Source organism: Aphelocoma coerulescens, chromosome 5, assembly GCF_041296385.1.
Source record: "Aphelocoma coerulescens isolate FSJ_1873_10779 chromosome 5, UR_Acoe_1.0, whole genome shotgun sequence".
NCBI classification, from domain to species: Eukaryota; Metazoa; Chordata; class Aves; order Passeriformes; family Corvidae; genus Aphelocoma; species Aphelocoma coerulescens.
The window spans coordinates 41,701,107-41,719,009 of NC_091019.1; the positions used below are offsets into that span (position 1 = coordinate 41,701,107).

Sequence of the window (17,903 nt, forward strand, 5' to 3'; positions counted from 1 at the left end):
ACAATAAAGGGAAAATGTTTAGCTTATGATATTAACATGTTTATAGCAGCAACAATAGTATAGGTTCCAACCTTATATAAAATTTTGACAAACTGCCAGTTTTAAAAATGAAAGAAAAGTTTACAGGAACTACTCATGGTATTTAATATTAATAATAAACACATCTAGGCTCAAGTACTGATATTCAAAGTGGTTGAATTCATGATCACATTAGTTAACTCAAGCTCCTTCAGATGTCTGAAGTAATGCCTCAACTGAGAATTAATTAAAATATTCTTGTAAAGCAACAGGTTTGCAAAAGGGAGAAAATGTTCCATGGACATAGCAAACGCTGACTTCTCCAACACACGCACATTCTTTTTAATCAGAACATGAACTTGTGGAGAGAGGGGAAGTTCCTGCCTTTAAAACGGTATTTCCCCAAAGGCTAACTTCTGAAACCCCACTGTTTATTTCTTTACCATTCCCATTTTTTTCCCCCCCAGTATTATTTCCATCAGTAGTGAATGATTGAAGATGACCTGTAACTACACATTTCCTAGAAAACAGAGGCCCAACCAGCTTCATGGGTGTTCTGGACAGGAGGGAAATTTGCTTCCCACTGTATCTTGAGTCTAGATACAAAGGGGCATCCTGCTCAGAATTGCAAGTCCTGACTTTGAGATAGGAAAAAGAGGATGAGAGGAATGCACAGCTTTAGGGTTGGACAACAAGTAAGAGGACAAGTGTAACCTGCACGAACTATCCTACAGGAAGAGGGTTCAAAAGGAGATACTGATGCCTCATTGCTGTGGAAAATGTGGGCTCCGCTCTTTGCTGCCCAGGAAGACAAGAAGTGCTGCTCAGGCAGCAGGATCCTCCTGAGGTGTGTGCTCACCAAGCCCAACCTGCTGTGCAGTGTGTGCCTGTGGTACCTGCAAGTGCACCATGACAGAAATGAAAGGGCAGGGGAGAACAACCGCTCATGGCAGGCTTGGGCTGAACTTCACTCCTGGGGAATGGCAGCCTGGTCTGGTCCTGCAACAGTGCATGGTAGTGGTCTCCATAACCTTAACTGGACTAGAACAACCTCATCCCTTCAAGGGATGCCTTGACCATGTAGGCTCCAAAATAATGTTTACATTGCCATGACACAGGACATGAGGACATGTCATTTAGCCTGGTTGGTCCTTACTCACTGCTCAAAAAAAAAAAAAATCACTTCTACTTACATCACTCCTGGCAAACATTTCTCCAACCAAATCTCTGGTAAGGGCAACTCCACATGGTCTTCAGGCACTCCAGTGGTTCAGCATCCCAGTCATAAGAAAGCTTTTCCCAGCAAATGACTCATAACTTCCTTGCTGCAATTTTATCCCATTATTTGTGTGTTACACATCACAGATATAGAGAACAAACTACGTCCTTATTCTTTGCAGTTACATTTTCCTGTACTTTGAGACCCTTATAATGCTTTTACTTCCTCCTTCACTTGTCTTCCCACTGTCCTTGTCCCTGGAAGGAACAGTACCAAACCTTTTAGCTTGTCCTCACAGGTTATATTTTGTAGGTCTCTGATCATACTTATTTTTATCAGTGGACTGATAGGGGAACATTTTTTTCCACATATTCCTTGAAGACAGAAGCCACAATATCAGAGTTCACATAAATTTCCTCTTGAATCAATGAAAAGATATTTATTCCCTCAGAAATGTAACAACTTCAATGGGTTCAACAGAAAGGTCACACTCCTCCCTCACCACATGGACATGCTGTGTAGTCTAATACTGAGGATCTTCTCCTGTGGGATAAATTAAGCCAGTCTGACTCTCCTTGGGTAAGCCTGGTGTCTGACCTTTGGCATCCTGCATCCATGCACTGACAGACAGGGATCAGAGAAGGGTAGACGGGGCAATTCCTCTCCCTCCTGCTTTTGTTTCAGTGCTGGCTCTGGCTGGGGCACTTAATTTTCTTCACAGTGGCTGTTTTGGATTTGTGCTGAACACAGGGTTGATAATACAGAGGTGCTTCTGTTATTGCTGAGCAATGCTCATACAGAGTCTAGACCTTTTCTGCTTTTCATACTGCCACGCTGGCAAGGAGGCTGGGGATACTTGGGAGATTGGGAGGAGACACAGCTGGGACAGGTGACCCCAAGTGACCAAAGGAATATTCCAGACCATATGATATCATGCTCAGTATATAAAGTGAGGGGAAGGAGGAAGAGGGGGGCATTTGGAGTGACAGTGTTTGTTTTCACAAGTCACAGTTACATGTGATGGGGCCCTGCTCTCCTGGAGGTGGCTGAACACACCCATGGGGAGCAGTGACTTAAATTTTTTGCTTTGTGTGCATAGCTTTTGCTTTCCCTATTAAACCATGTTTATCTCAACCCATGAATTTTCATGCTTTTACCATTTTGAATTTCTCCACAGGCCAGCTGGTGGTGGAGTGAGTGAGCAGCTGTGTGGTACTTGGTTGCTGGCTGGGGTTAAATCACAGCATCCACATGGGACTCAGGACTCGAAGATTCGTGTCCACTCAGCACTGTCAAGACTTAGGCACCTTTTGACCAACTACCAGGAGATCTGTTGGTGCTCTGAGAACTCTGCTAAAATAACTGTAGATGACTGTAGTTGTAGGCAGGAGGTTGGGAAACTCCAATGTAGATCTTTGGCATGCAGTGTAGCACTTGAGCACCCACAGCCACATGGTTATTACAGTCTAAGAAGCTGAGCTGCTTAACTGAGGGTGGCTCAGATTCCTCCATCTCCTTGGCCCTGGGAGGGACCCAAGCACTGCACTCGTAAAATTGCACCCAGACCACAGCACTAGCTCGGCTCTGTCATGTCTATGTATTAGGATTGCAGCACAGGGAGCTAAAAATAATCAGCCTTTCCCAAACAAAGGAAAGGTATGAAGAGAGTGGAAGCTAAGAAGAATGCAAAATAAAACATTTGAAGAAACAGAAATCAAAACAACTTTCTGTATTGACACTTGTTTTTAAACTAAAGACATAATTATCCTGTAGCAAGCCTTGGTTACAGAGAAAAACATCTTGTTGGGAACTAATTAAAGAATTAGCCAGTGTTTAGCTTCCCATAGATAAAGGAGCATAAGCTTTGAAACAGAAGGGTTTGCAGTATGCTTTTGAAAACTCTCTGAAGACAGCCAAGCTTAAGTCTGTTAAGACTCTTCCTTTGACTATTAAATGTCTGTCAGATGTCTTTTTTTCTTTCTTCCTTGATTTTTTTTTCTTCCTATAAAAGAAGTTCCTGGTACCACTTAATAGCAGACATTTTCTCCTTAGAGCATGTGGTGGTGTGTTACCGTGTATCACAGCGATGAACACAGGTCATCCACTGAACCACTGTACAGGTGGGACAAGTGTCAAAGCTGGCAGGAAATACAGTGTTTAGTAAATTAAAAGCTGGCACTGCATGCCGCATCCAGCCCCCAGGATTATGTTCTAACCAGACCTTTCCCAGGCACAAGGTGTACCAGCACCATGTCCCTGAAAGACAAGCTCTGGGTGCTGCAGGGAATGCCAAGTCCCTTTTAGGAAGCTGATCAACTTCTTGGTTCAGCAAAAGGGGACAAAGACAGTAAGCATTGTCTCTCATCCACTTTAACAGCTCGACATTCTCTGCCAGGGAAGGGATAACCCAGCCTGAACAGCAGGAGTGACCAGACTCTGCATGGCCTCCCATGGTGTGTGCTCAGACATACTTCTTGGGGATAACTTGGGCCTGGCTTCAAAAGCAACTGCTCTGCTCTGCTCCCTCTGCCCAGCAGCCTGAGGGGAGCTGTGAACTCATGTAACCACAAGTGATCTTCAGAGCTCTACTCATTTGGACTACAGGGTCTTTCTTTCTGTACTTCTCACCAGCCCCACACACAGCAGGCTTTTAAGAGCCAATTACGCTCCTGATTCCCCTCCTGTCAAATCAGCATCCAGAGTGTTGGCCAAGATCAGGGATCACAAACTTCCTCCTCTCTAGCAGAAGGACTGTGGGTGCCTAGCAAAGCAGCACTGGGCATGCTGGCACTGACTGTGTCTGCCACCACATAAGAACTGCTGTTGACTGCAGTTCACCCAGCACAATTTAGCATCTCCAGCTTTGTTTAAAATAAGCACACATGTAGATGAAATTATCCCTGCTTTCCAAAAGACAGACAAAAACCTCTATCTGTGCTTAGTGGAAGAGGATGGGAGTTTTAACCAACTGTCTGAAGTGGAAGTACTCCATAGAGACAACAGTATGTGGGAAAGGGGAATCAATTTTTACTAACCTCTCTTCCACTGTCATGCTACTTTGCAATTTTCGGTGCAACCTCTGATATCAGATGCATTCTCAAGAGTCATGAGAATTGTCAGTGCAAATATATTTAGCCATATCCCTTTGGGTAGGTGGGGGAGGAAAGAAACCCCTAAATAGCTATAAGATAACAATTACTGCAAATATATTTGCTTAGAGAAAGTTTAGTCAGAGTTCAAAGTCCTTGGCAGCTGGATGGCCAACGGCCAACTTCTTCTCAAGCTGTCCCTACAAACCTTTACTCTTTGAAGAGCATGCTCAGAAGAAAAACCCCTCTGCTTTCCATAGGTTTTCTCCATATGCTCTAAGAACTCTTCAGTCTAAAAGAAATGCTTAAATAAATGGCAAATTATTTAGACATCTCTTTCCTCTTTAACAAAAAAACACCAAAAGTCAAATCCAAGCCATCCATGATAGAAACCATGTTTTAAATAGGAAAAGGGAAATTCTCACTATTCATAACATTGCAAAGGAATCAGAAAGTTCACAGCTCTACCAAATGAGTGAAAATGCCCTGGCTTTTATTCAACTGCACTGTTAGTGGGAGTGAGAAGAAGTCTCCCACACAGCCACAGGAGAAAACTGTGGGATTTGGACTGGAAAAGTAGCAGGGGGAGGATGTGAACACTGTTAAAAATAAAACTTATCAGACAACAATTGAATCGTGAGAATGTTATCTGGTTCAACAGGAGTGTGAAAACAAATAGGCATTTCAAGAAGAGGGTCACTAGCAAGGTAAATAACTTCAAAATAGCAGGAAGTGACCAAAGAAATGTGCCAAGCCAAGGGCAATAAAAAAAGGTCTCTCCAACAGCAGAAGACAGTAGTGGATACAGATTTCAATGTCACCCTACATGCAGCTGCATGGCATTGCACCCTCCCATTGCACCCCTGGCCACAGTAAGACACAGTACTGAAGAGATTTGCACAGGACAATGTTTAACATGACCCAGTGTTTATTGACTCCTGCTACATTTTTTTTAATAGTAACAGGAACACAAAATGTGATGTGTGGCAAAATACTACTAGGGGTTTTTTACATGAATCCAATGCAAAATGCCAGCATTGTTGACCAGCATACAACCTGACAAGAGAAGATGTAGTCATAACTCACTCTCAGATATCTGCTGGGAGTACATCACAGTCAAAGGAGAACTAGTCATTTGCCTGCAAATAAACATACTTTCTTCTAGATGCAACTGGTGTTAGAGCCAGCTATTTTGCAACAACAAGAAATACATATAATATATTCCAACATTTTAAAAAACACAAAGGACTAAAACTGTTTAAAAATAGAAGGGGAAAAAAAAGAGTGGATCTTTTTAGACACTGTTTTGTAGAAGTCATTCTTCATAGAACCAGAAGAAATCTAGAGAAGAAGATTTATTAGAGGCTACTTTGCTCAAAAGGCCAGTGGTCACAGGTTTAAAAATAAAAATAGTCTCTTGATTTTCAGCATTGTCTCCTGGTCTTTTTTCCTCCCTGCACAACAAAAACCTCCTGTTGAAAATTGCGGCTTAGTGGCTCTGCACATTTTTCCCCACACAATTGAAAAGGCAACCATGTTTTTTAAAGAGCCATCAAAAACTTGCATGACATGCACGTGCAGCATGAAACATCTTCACAGATATGAATGATGAAGGCACATTATCTAAAGGTGAAAAAACCCAGAATTTTTGGAGGATTCAAAGTTAAATGACTCAGAGAAAGCACTCCTTTTCACAACTGGCTGACAAGTGCTGTTTAGCCATTTGATTCAAACAGTTTCATATGAAGACAAAACACAAGGAAAAGCCTCTTTGAAATACCCTCCTACGGTAGCAGCCTGCTTCCCTCACACAGACAGACAATTTCGCTCTTACAGAGAAGTTTGCAACAATTCTAGAGACAGGCAAGAGAAATCTATGTAGGAAACATCACATCTGTGTGTTCCTACATGACTAACACCCTCCATACCCCATCCCCAGCTAAACTACAGCTTCTTCAAGGAGATCATCCCACTGGAAACAGAGTAGAGATCTGAAACAGAGGACTGAGGAATTGGTTTCAAGATCCCAAGCCCTCAAACTTTTTTGCACTTGATTAAGTGTTAATAAAGACAACACTCTCTGCCACAGAATAATTGCTCTGTCTTCTATATATATAATATAGATGAGGAAGATATTGGCTAAAAATGAAAATATGTACTTTATAAATGCAACTATTCTGCTCCATGCTCCATCCACCACACGTGTTGCTGACCACTGCAGAAACCTGGTGGTAGCAACAGTGATAACTGAAGTACCTTCCTTTTTCAGCCCTTAGACAAAGCTTTTTCCCTTCCACCACATCATTTTTCCACTGTTCCAGGCTCCAGTAAGATGTGTACTAACAATGCTTTCTAGTTCATTTTCAAGGTTACAGTTTCTAGAGGCAAAGCAATATTTGCTCTGCTCTGTTTTATCTGGTTTTCCTCCTTTTAAAATCGTGTAGGAGTTTCAAATTTATGCGCCAGTATCAACTTTGCACATGAATACAACAGGATGTATTTCATCACCTTCTCTAAACAGTAATCCTGTGGGCCCTCTTTTCCAACACCTCTCACATTTCAAACAGTTACCTCTCACTCTCAAAGAAGAGCCCAAACTCTTTTGCATCCCACATGGACATTTCAGAATGAGAATTCCAAGTTATCACTAAGTTTCCTTCAAGTCTCTGGTGTGTTACTTAAAAGTAACTATAGTAGAATAATGTTTTTCCTAACATTAAAGGACATTTATCATATTATTTGTCTTTTCCTAGTCTTGAGCTGGAAGAATATATTTGTCACACGTTCCCTCATATTCCTCTCTTAAGGTGCACAGTGGTCAGGCGTATAAGACCTTAGCTGGATCTCTGGGAGAAGCCAGAGAGAATAAGGGGTGTCTTAGCACTACTGTATTTACATTCAGTATTCATGGGCAGGCTGAAGGATGCTCAGCATTCCTTTTTTCTTTAAGATACAAAACTGTTTTAAAAAATACTCCATTTTCTATTATCATTTTTTATGTCATGAAAGGTATTTCTTTTCTGTCTTATGCAGCTATTACCTTTCTGTCACTGACATTTAATAGTTGCCATTGCACACTACTTTTCCATTCCCTAGCTCAAGTGCACCCCATCACAGCATGGCAAGCCAGCACAGTGTGGGGAAGCAGAGCAGGACAGCTCAGACAGATCACCTTCACCAGCAGGGGCAGGTGGCACAGGAAAATATGGGACACTGAAGGGAGCATCGATTTGGAACATTTAATAGGGTCTGACATACACACTGGCAACATGAGATAAAAATGAATGCAAGTGAGTATATTAGGTTGAGAACAGTTAGAGTGAGTGATAAACGCATCCACTGCCAGCTCCCAGCTTCATTAAGAGCTATTCTGAACTGCATAGTAAGTGCTGGTTGTAGAAGTCTAGACAGATTGGAGATAGGTCACCAGTTACTCATTGAGTCTAATAAGTTTAAAAAAAAAAATGGAGAAAAAAAAGTGTGCTTTGCCATTGAATAACTCTGATCTCACAGCTTGGGCACAGCAGTAGTAGTTACCTGGCATAACAGATCAATTGAAATGGAACTGCAGCTTCATTCAAATTACATATGCATGCAAAATTAAACAAGTGTGTTCACTAAGAATATGCAGCATAAAAATCAAGTCTAAGTTACCCATTATTTATCATATATTTGTCAGACTGCCAGACATATCTTTTCCTTTCAGATTCATATCTATGTCACACAGAACATAGCAGATGGAGAAGTCACAAAGCAAACACTTCTCTACATATCACTGGCCTTAAGGGTCAATGCATTGTGTGCCATAAGCCTTCCAAGTTCACCAGACTTTTGGGAGAAAACAGCTGCTTTACCAAACTGTGAAAATAAAAAACATGCAACCCATCCTGCTCAAAACGGAAAAAAAATGGTTTTATAAAGTTGTGAACAGATACATAACTACTGTCCCCTCAGTCCTTGGACAGAAAGGGAAGTACAACTGCACAGCTAGAACGTGCTGCTTGAAAAGCAAACAAAATCCAGAAAACGCGATGATTGTGTACACAAAAATCTGGGAAGTCATGTCATTGAAGAGTTGAACCAATGTTCTGCACAGCAAAATGATGAACAGTACATGAACGAGTCCATTTGGGACAGACCATAAAATGACACTCTCCAAATATCCAATTTAATTTCCCATGTCCGATATCTCTCTGTGCCCATTAGCAGTCTGCCACTGATTTTTAACTTGCAAAGCTTCTTCCCATTGAACTAGAATTCTTTTCCTCATAAAGTGCAAATAAGACTCAGGTTTTTACCACTACTTCCAGTGACCATTATCTTAGTTACAAGAGTGATCAAAAGCCAGTTGTCTGAGCCACTACCACTAGGCTTAGTGATACCCTTTTTTTTTTTAAACCCTGGTTATTTTTTCCAGCAAAAGGTAAAGAGCAAACAAGTCTTTCTTCTACCAGATGCAGCATGACAGGAGGCTGCCTTAAGTACCATCAGCATAAGCTGCACATGCTGGACACAACCAGTGCACTCTTGTGCATAAAAATGATTTGCCCTTATTTACTGGAAATGGAAGTCATCTTTGGGATCTTATTTCCTCACAAAGAGTTCATGAACAGTTGATTAGTCTTCATTAAGAGGTGCTTCTCTCTTCCTTGCATCTACATCAAAAAGAAGAAAAAGCAAGAAGTGGTTAAGCCAGGGGGTTCTGACTATATTCATCTGAACACTCAGAAACAGAAAAACGTTGGTTTGTTTTCAATGGACAACACTTTCCATTTCAGAATCATGGCATGAACCCACTATGTGGACTGAACTGAACTGCTACATGATACCACAGCATGTTAACAAGGACAATCACACAAAGATCTTGTACATTTGTCATGTTGAAATTGAAGATGACTCATGCAATACTTAAGTAGCCCCAGTAAATTTTGAGACCCCAAGATCAGTGATACTTTCCCCCACCACCTCTTGGCCCCTTTTTCATGATCCTCTTTAAGGGTGAAACCAGTATTTGCTTTACATACAAGCTACAGAGATGACAACAGTTTGTTCTGAAAATCATTTGAGTAATTAGAACTTTGCCCAGCTGCATACATTTTAAAAGACAAGCGCTCTCCACACTGTATTTTGAGGAACTGCCTGAGACAGACCCTGAAGGCCAGACCTTAAACTGCTCTGAACAGCAAACCTTTGGTCATGGTCCCGGGTACGGTGTTGGAACACATCTGGAAAACTCAGTCTGCAACTCGTATGCCATTACTACAGTAGCAGGCGGTGTGGCTGCCATTAGAAAGCCGGGTCACCTCTTTGTGGGCTTCTGCCCTTCGTTAATGTAGAAGACAGACCATATTCATCCAGAACATTTAGAGAACACAACTATAAAACTGTCTGTGAAAGTCTCATGACTTTGTGCTACACAAAGGTTTGGAGGAGGCAAAATATACCTCCCAAGTAACAAAAGAAGAGCTGACTCCCTGTGACTGAAGTAGCCACCCAGGGTAGGAAAAAAATCTCTGTCATTTGGGACTCAAATCAGAAACTGTCTGCCCCATTTTCCTCATTTTGTTCATCAGGGATTCTAGGGCCAGGCCTGTATCTTCTGTCACAACTCCTCCACTTTGCACTAAATAACTGACTGACAATTAGAGGTGAAAAAGCTTTCCAAAAATGCATTAAATATGCTTGTAGCTACAGAATCACTCCTGGTCTGTCTCTGACTTTGGAAATATCAAAATGCATTAAATTCTTTCTGGTGAACATTTATTAAAAAATCATACCAGTTAAGTTCCTGAACTTCTTTTTGGCTTCTGCTCTTTCTTCGGCATCAAAATACCACACGGTCATGGCATATCTACAAAAGAAAGAAACCTTGCAATTTTTTCCACTTTTGATATTAAAATAGAGCACTGAAGTTTTATGTTCATGGAGAAAGCAAAAAACAAAACTGGATTAGTAGACTAAAAAAATCGGATGAAAATGACACGTCTTTATAGGCAAACAGACAGAATTTCAGTGTATATTTTAACAAGTCAGATAGAAATATAGGTGAGAATTTCTGCTGGAGGCACAAAAGAGAGCACAGCCCCTGGTAACAGAGGGCAGAAGTAGCTTCCAGACCTTTGCATGTTTCTCTGTTCTGGGGCGCCTGTAGGCAGCTTGGGGGCTGCCCTGTGTCACATCAGCTTTTCACAGCCTGCTGACAGATGGTAGTCCCAACAATCCCTATAGTGCTACAAGGGCAAAAGAATAACCCAGCACCTCCCAGCTAAATAGCTCTGCCCAGCTTAGAAGATTTCTCCTGTCAATGGTTAAGGGCCTATTTTTTCATCACACAAGGAAATGTATCATTCAAGCTTGCATCTCCTTATTTAATGAGAGAATTCCCAGTGACTTAAAACCAGAAAATTCACTCAAAATCTGTCTATTTTTTATGCACGTGTATTTAAACACGATGGCCATAATTTTGGATACAAATACTGGTCGAAGAGATGCTTTGGGTTTTTTCCTAGCCAAATACCAATACCAAATATGCTACTTACCTGGTTGCATAAGAAGGCTGGACTTCATGTGGGTTCCTTCGATCTGACCAAAAAAAAAGTAGTCGGTCAAAAATCGGCTCAACATCTGCTACATAGGACTTTCCTTCTGGGAATATTCGAAGAATCCCACCATGCAGCTGAAAGAAAAGGAAAGATTGCTTTTTGCACATATAAACAGCCACATATTCACGTGAAAAAGTGATCTGTTTCTCCCTTCTCAACACCTAACAAATGGGGAATAAAGATCTAATGATGAACATGACAGCTATGGGACAACACTGGAAAACCTTACTGTGTCTCTTGGTTGCTTTGATTTTCCCAAACAGTTTGTAATGCTTCAGCATAAGCTTCTGTCTAAAGTAAATGAACCAAGATAAAGGTAACACCAGCCTCACAGCAAACACTGGAAAACTTCTGAGCTTCCAGTCACATCTCTAGAACCAGTGAATACCACAGAGCTGCTCCACCTGGCCAGTCTGAGATCAGGCTACAACAATTGTTAGATACTGCTCATGCTATTCCAGAACCTGCGTCTGATCATTTAGGAATTAACTTTTACACCTTGGGAAGAGTGAAGTCTGTTCTATTTTTAGATTTGTAAAACTTCTCAAATATAACTCCCAGTCACTATTTTCCCTACTTATAACACAGCCTGGTTTCTCTACCATATAGTTTCTGTCTTTCCATGTGCCACGAGTTTCAGGGAAAAGGTCTTGTGACCTGCACACACTCTAGAATAATTTAAAAAGATGAAGGTGAAGCCTGCCTCCTCCTGCTGCTGTTAGAGGGTTCTTTGGAGACTTTTATGCTGCACCGTAGAGTGCAGGGAAGATGCTGCCAGTGCACCAGTGACCTGACGTGGTACCTCCATGCCACATGTAGACCTGTGAGAAGCTATCAGGTCAGGTTTAAAGCCACGTGGTTGCTTTCAAAGCCCAGTATGAGTATACTCCTATATTGCATCTCCTTCAGCATATGCTTACATAAAATCACCATCACATCTACATAATAAACTCCATCAGTGTCCTGGATTTCAGTTAGCTTTTCTTAGTGCTCACTTGGGTGCCTCCTCACTATTTGGATAAAGGTGCAATGCACAAAATAAATTGGATATTTGCATTTCCTCCCACACCTCCTCCTTCATTTAATTACATTGAGATGCTTCACCATCATACTCTCTGTAAAGGGAGTGCTTTTCTGCAACACTTCATTTTTCAATGGCATTGCCTCTATATCTGAACTCACTTATGGGGGTTCATAGTATTTACATGTGTTTAAAGAGCATATTGGCCTAGAAAGAGGTGAGAGAAGCAAAAAACATTGGACAGTTTTCAATAGATAACCCCTGTGAAGGGTTTGTGCCGCATTACAACAGACTTGCAAAGAGACATCCTGGAATTTTACAAACCCTTCTTTTGTTTCTAATTTAAAGGTATGGCATATTCAAGGCTGAGTTAACTGCCTTATAGTAATATAGGCAGAAACAAGAGCTCCATCCTGTCAAGAGACCCAGTGGTGGAATCAAACCATGTATTTGCTCCCCTTACTAAGCCCCATTGCTTCCTAAATAAGAAAAGGGAACTGCCTGAATATCTTCTGTAGGTTAGCCTAAAGTATCAAGAACGATAAAGTCACAAATTCGGGCTGTCATTTTACTCTGCTCCCAGAATCCACTTACTCTATAGTGAATTGATTTTCTTTTTCTGCTGTTTCCTCTAAACAAAGTGTTAAGAGCATGCAGCCCAGTGCTTATAGCTTTATTCTACAGCAACAAAACAGTATGTGTGTAGGATGGGAGAGAGGATGATAAGGAAACAGTTCAGATTCTTTCTTCCAGAGGATTGCCAAAAACACCCAGAAAAAAAAAAAGAAGAGATGTAGAATGGACCATCAGTTCAGAAGTTCATCAGAGTTCACAGAAACAACAGACAACTCCAAAGCTATGTTTCCAAAGCAGTTTTTCCATTCTGTTTAACCCCATGGCTTACTCACCTTGGAGTCCCAATTCTTATTCAGATAATAAATACAGGTGATGCAGCGCCCGTCACCATTTGGATTGTCCACATGACGAACGTACCCAGTTCCATTTCCAGGATAGCAAGCAACCATAGCCTGAAAGATACAGATTGTAAAATAATTAATTCTCCAAGATGTCTACCTTTAGTTTTAATTTGCTAAACATCCTCCCACCACCAGTTTGGCTCAGTATTTTTCAGATGATCAATCCAAAACGTAAAGCAGATACCACCTGAAGGTATCTTTGCACAAGCTTTTTTCACAGGACAGGTCAGCCAGTGCAAAATTCCAAACTGGAAAATAAATACCCTTCATAATTCACAATATATACACTAAAATAAAAGGAAAAAAAAATAATTAAACTAAAGCACTAGTATGTATGGTACAAGCTTGTTGTCATTTACAAGCTACGTGACTTTGAGGCAGTTTCAGTTGAAATTTGCTTGGGTTTCTACAGATAAGCAGTCATTGCAAAACTGATTTTCCAGTCATAATGAAAGTAGAAAGCAATCCCAATGTCATGCTTTACTACCACCATCCTCCGCTAATCATTTCTTCCAGTCGTTGTCATATACACCCCTATGTCCCACTCAAAGTGAGGATCCCCAGGAGGTATGGGTATAAATCCATAAAGCAAAGTCTGCAAAAACCCCTTTGTGCTGTGTTTGCACAGGGCAGTGCATGTTTGCTTTCATGGACTGAGCCACAGAACTAACCAAACAGCCTTCAGCGCATACTTCTCTCTTTGATCATCTTCAGACTTGCTGATACAATCGCTTAATTCGCGGTTTAAATTTCACCTTGAATGACGAGATAAGCCTAACGTGAATTACTCCGAACCACATGACAATCAACAGGCCTTAAAAGGTTTTTTACAGAAAAAACATATTAAACTTAGTTGACATGATTAGCAGCCTAAGCAGAATGCAGGGAAGAGCAGGTGTGACTGCTGGTAGGGTACTAGATCTTTGTCTCAGTCACTCTTCACTACTGGGGCTACTTGGTAGTGATACCAATCACCACTAAAGGTGTTGCAATAGAAGTCTTGTTCCCACTCCTCTGACATCTCCAGATTGCTTGCCAGTATTACCAGCAAGAGTGATGGGAAATGATGGACTAAATTCAGCTGGAAAACTGCAGATAGTGCTCAGATGTGGTTTCTGCAAAGATGAGGAGAGAGCAATAATCACTCCTCAGTCTATATGCTGTGCTCCCATAACTAAGTTGTGCAGGAAGCACACCTTAGGCTCATGTTCAGTTCACTGTCCACCAGGATGACCTGAGGGTTCTCAGGCTCCCCTGGGGAGCAGAGCTGCTGGCAGCCCCCAGCCTGTACTTCTGCAAGGGGCTCTTCCTTCCCAGGGGCAGGAGTGAGATTTGCCTATGTTTAACTTCATACGGTTCCTGTTGGCCTGTTTCCCCAGTCACTCTGGGTTCCTTCTGGTGGCAGCCTTGCCCTCACAGTAATCAACTGGTCCCCCTCAGTTTGGTGTCTTCTGCACAGCTGAAGAGAGTGCACTCTGCCATCTGCTTCAGGCTACTGATAAATAAAGGTGTTTAACATGACAGGTCCCATGACAGCTCCCTGTGGTGCTCCATTTGGTAGCAGCCTCCAGGTATAATATGTCTGATTGACCACGACCCTCCAAGTCCAACCATCCAATCAGTCTTTTACCCATCTAGTTTTCCATCCATTCAAACCATAAAATCCTAACTTCGGATATAACAGTATCTGAAATGCCTGCCCCACAGAATGAAGATATGATTGTGTACTATTTGTATGACCTGCCTCAATGATCTGACACACACAGTAGATAATGTAATTAATAGTTGGAGATTGACAGTATAGCCTTTACTAAGAGCAATTGAAATTTTTATCTAGGAACCTCAGAAGTCTTGTTTTTTTTCTTCCAACCACACACCAAAGCCATGCTGTTCTCATGGGACATGACCGGGTACAGTATAGCACATGCTGGTTTAAGCACCAAGGAAATTTTCCTGTGCCAACGAACACCAGGACAGAAGCTACTGCCAGCCAGCACAGTGGATCCCTTGAACCCTCTGCTACCAAGACCAAAATCTATCCACAGGAGTCAGCCATTTATGAATTAACTCTGCTCCTCACAGCAAGCACCAGAACAGTACCTGCAGGCAGCAGTAAGTCATCAGGGCCTGCTCTCCACACCTCAGGCCAGAGACTAGTGGCCTGCAGGGTCAGGAGATTATGCTAAACAAAAGCAAGTACTTTTAATTCCACGTATAATCATCACACCTGGCAGTTAGGTAGATGCGTTTCTGTAGATCCTCTCTGCTCTGTTGTCATTCTGCTATTACAAATGGCTCCAGAGCTGCTCTACAATTCACTGTCAGCCTGGTAATAGCAGTAAGGGCCAGCCTACAGCATAGTGCTTGAAACAAGTTTGTTAAGGGTGTAAGTCTGGTGGAAACCACAAGTCAGCTGTATCTGCAATGTAAAAATTGTCTGAGAGAGCTGTGCCCTCACTGGTGAGGATAGCCCACCACATGCATCCCCCCATCCAGGTTGCTAGCACAGCACCTCATGCAGGTGCACCTTCACCCATCCCACATGCAGTGAGCTGCATTAAGTCTAACAGTTAAAATAATAACCTTTTGCAAAACACGATCCTCATACACTGGGAAACATGACCCTGGTGCCCCTGAAGCTACTCCATCACTCCCCTCCTCAACTGAGCAGGGGAAAGAAAATGTACCAAAGTCTCATGGGCTGATAAGGATAGGGAGAGATCACTCACCAGTTACTGTCACAGGCAGAACAGATAAACCTGGAGAAACTAGTTTAATTTATTGCCAATCAAATCAGAGTAGGATAATGAAAAATAAAACCAGACCTTAAGACACCTTCCCCCTACCTCTCCCTTCTCCCCAGGCTCAACTTCACTCCCAAGTTCTCTACTTGGCCAGCGGTGGGTCCATCTTATAGCTGGCTGGCATTGGCTCTGTTGGGGAAGCTTCTGTCAGCTTCTCACAAAACCAACCCTGGTAGCCTCCCAGCTACCAAAACCTTGCCCTGCAAACCCAGCGTATCATGAGAGCTGAGAGTGAAAAGGAGAGGGGGCAGCGATTCTGCCAGTCGGGCAGGGAGGAGGGCTGTGCTGGGCAGCGGGGTGCAGTACAGCTGCTGCCAAGGGCATGGGCATCTACCACACCAGTGAGGCCCAGCTCAGCAGAGCTCTGCCAACCATACCAGAGTGATGATGCATGATAGGAATACAGTTTTGTTTTTAAGTCGATGTACAATACAAAATTATGGCAGCCTTAAGTCTCTCTTTTGAGGGTAGATATTACTCCCAAGATTACTGAACTGACTAAAAATTAATCCAATATTACTACTATTTTTAATGCCACAAAAAAAAAAAAAAAAAAAAAAAAAAAAAAAGCTACTGAACAGACTGAAGGGCAGATCCTTAAAGGGATTTAGGTGCTTTATTTACTATGGAAATCTGGGCAAAAGGCCAGAGTTTTCCCTGGCTTCCCCCACGTAACGTGTTCTCTTAGCAGAACATGTGCTTTGTCTCCAACATTGATGCATAATTTATTTATTTAGAGGTGCATCTTCTGCAACTGAAACACTCAGTCCCTGGAGATTAAACGGAACAATTCCCACAGAATCCTAAAGCAATGGTCATACTATATAGCTTAACTTTCAGAAAGGCAAAAAGAAAAAAGTTTTCTAGTAGCAACAACAAAAGAAGAAAAGCAGAAGTGAAATATCCTTTTTCCTGGCACAGCGAATATTGGAATGAAATCTTAAACAATGAAGGGAAATCATTCTGGTCCTCCTAGAGACTGTTGAAACGATATCAAGCTTTATCAGAGCACTGGCTGGAGCAGCTCCAGAGCAGATCAAGCTGGCCTCAGCAGGGATTCCAGCTGTTAGCAGCACTTTTGGATTCATTTAAAGCAAACAAGAAACAGGAGATGAGATGCATGACCCAGACTTAATTTAGGTAATTTGTGAACACTGGTATTTGCCAGTTTAGTGCACGGTCTAGCTACAAAAGCCAGAGGCTCGATAACAATAATCAAACCATTTACCAGGTGTGCACGTGGAGTGTTAGTAAAAAATGTTTCCTATACTTTTGTCTATTGTGTCCAGGAGAGCACACTCCATTTTTGAAAGCACTCCTCCCTTCATTAACCAACTCCAAACCTAAACTAATCAAACTAACTATAGCAGGCAGTAATGAGCAGGAATGTACCTAACTTTCTTCTTCTTTTTCAATACAATCAATTACAATGGCTTTGGTTGGCTTAACTTCCCAATGTAAGCACTCAGAATATTTCTGCAACACTCCCCTCTTCTAAGTTAAAAAGAAGAGTTTGTCTTACACAACAGCTGACTAGTTAAAAACTGATATCCAGATGCATGTCTTTGGAGTCACACATACACACCACCACAGGAAGACCAATGCTCTGGCAGTCTAGTCAATAGTCATAAATTAAACCCTACAAAACTTGGAAAATGAAAAGCAAATCATCAAGATTAAAGTTTCTGTCCTGTTATTTTCAGGGATGTTAGCTTTCCCAAGAGGGTGCAAATCAACCGCAAGATAAACAAGCAGCAATTACCAGCTTTAGTAAGGACCCAGGAATCATCAGTAAATTCCACACTGCACAGAAGCTTGCAAAAATAAGTTATCTATCATTTAGTCAAGCATTACACTCAAGTCAGCCAGAGAAATCTGCAAGTCAAACTGCAAGACACTAGCAACGTGAAGGCAGATAAAAAACAACTGTTCCATTGAGAGGATTCTTCCCTGCCTCCCAGTGCTTCTAGCAAGGAGAAAAACAAATTCTCTTAGCTGATGGCCAGGATCATGCTGTGAGACATGATTCACAAAATAAGCAGTGCTAGAGCAGCCTGATACTTGGAACAAAGCATTTCAGAAAATATCTCAGTTAGAAGATGCTTGTAAGTGGAAAAGAATAGTGCTTAATAGGAAGCAATGGTGACACCAGGTCAGAAGAAGCTCTCTGTGC

At 41.8% G+C, this 17,903-nt stretch overlaps 1 protein-coding gene across 1 annotated transcript in view; it reads right to left on the reverse strand.

Annotated features, from left to right (window-relative positions):
- Positions 1-5,236: 5,236 nt before the first annotated feature.
- EGLN3 (egl-9 family hypoxia inducible factor 3) overlaps positions 5,237-17,903 on the reverse strand; it is a 29,101-nt gene continuing 16,434 nt past the window's right edge. The window contains exons 2-5 of the mRNA XM_069017793.1: positions 12,858-12,977; positions 10,866-11,002; positions 10,104-10,177; positions 5,237-8,981 (exon numbers count right to left, since the gene is read on the reverse strand). Coding sequence (XP_068873894.1) covers positions 8,944-8,981; positions 10,104-10,177; positions 10,866-11,002; positions 12,858-12,977 — 369 coding nt within the window. The 3' untranslated portion in view covers positions 5,237-8,943. The remainder of the gene's footprint in view (positions 8,982-10,103; positions 10,178-10,865; positions 11,003-12,857; positions 12,978-17,903) is intronic.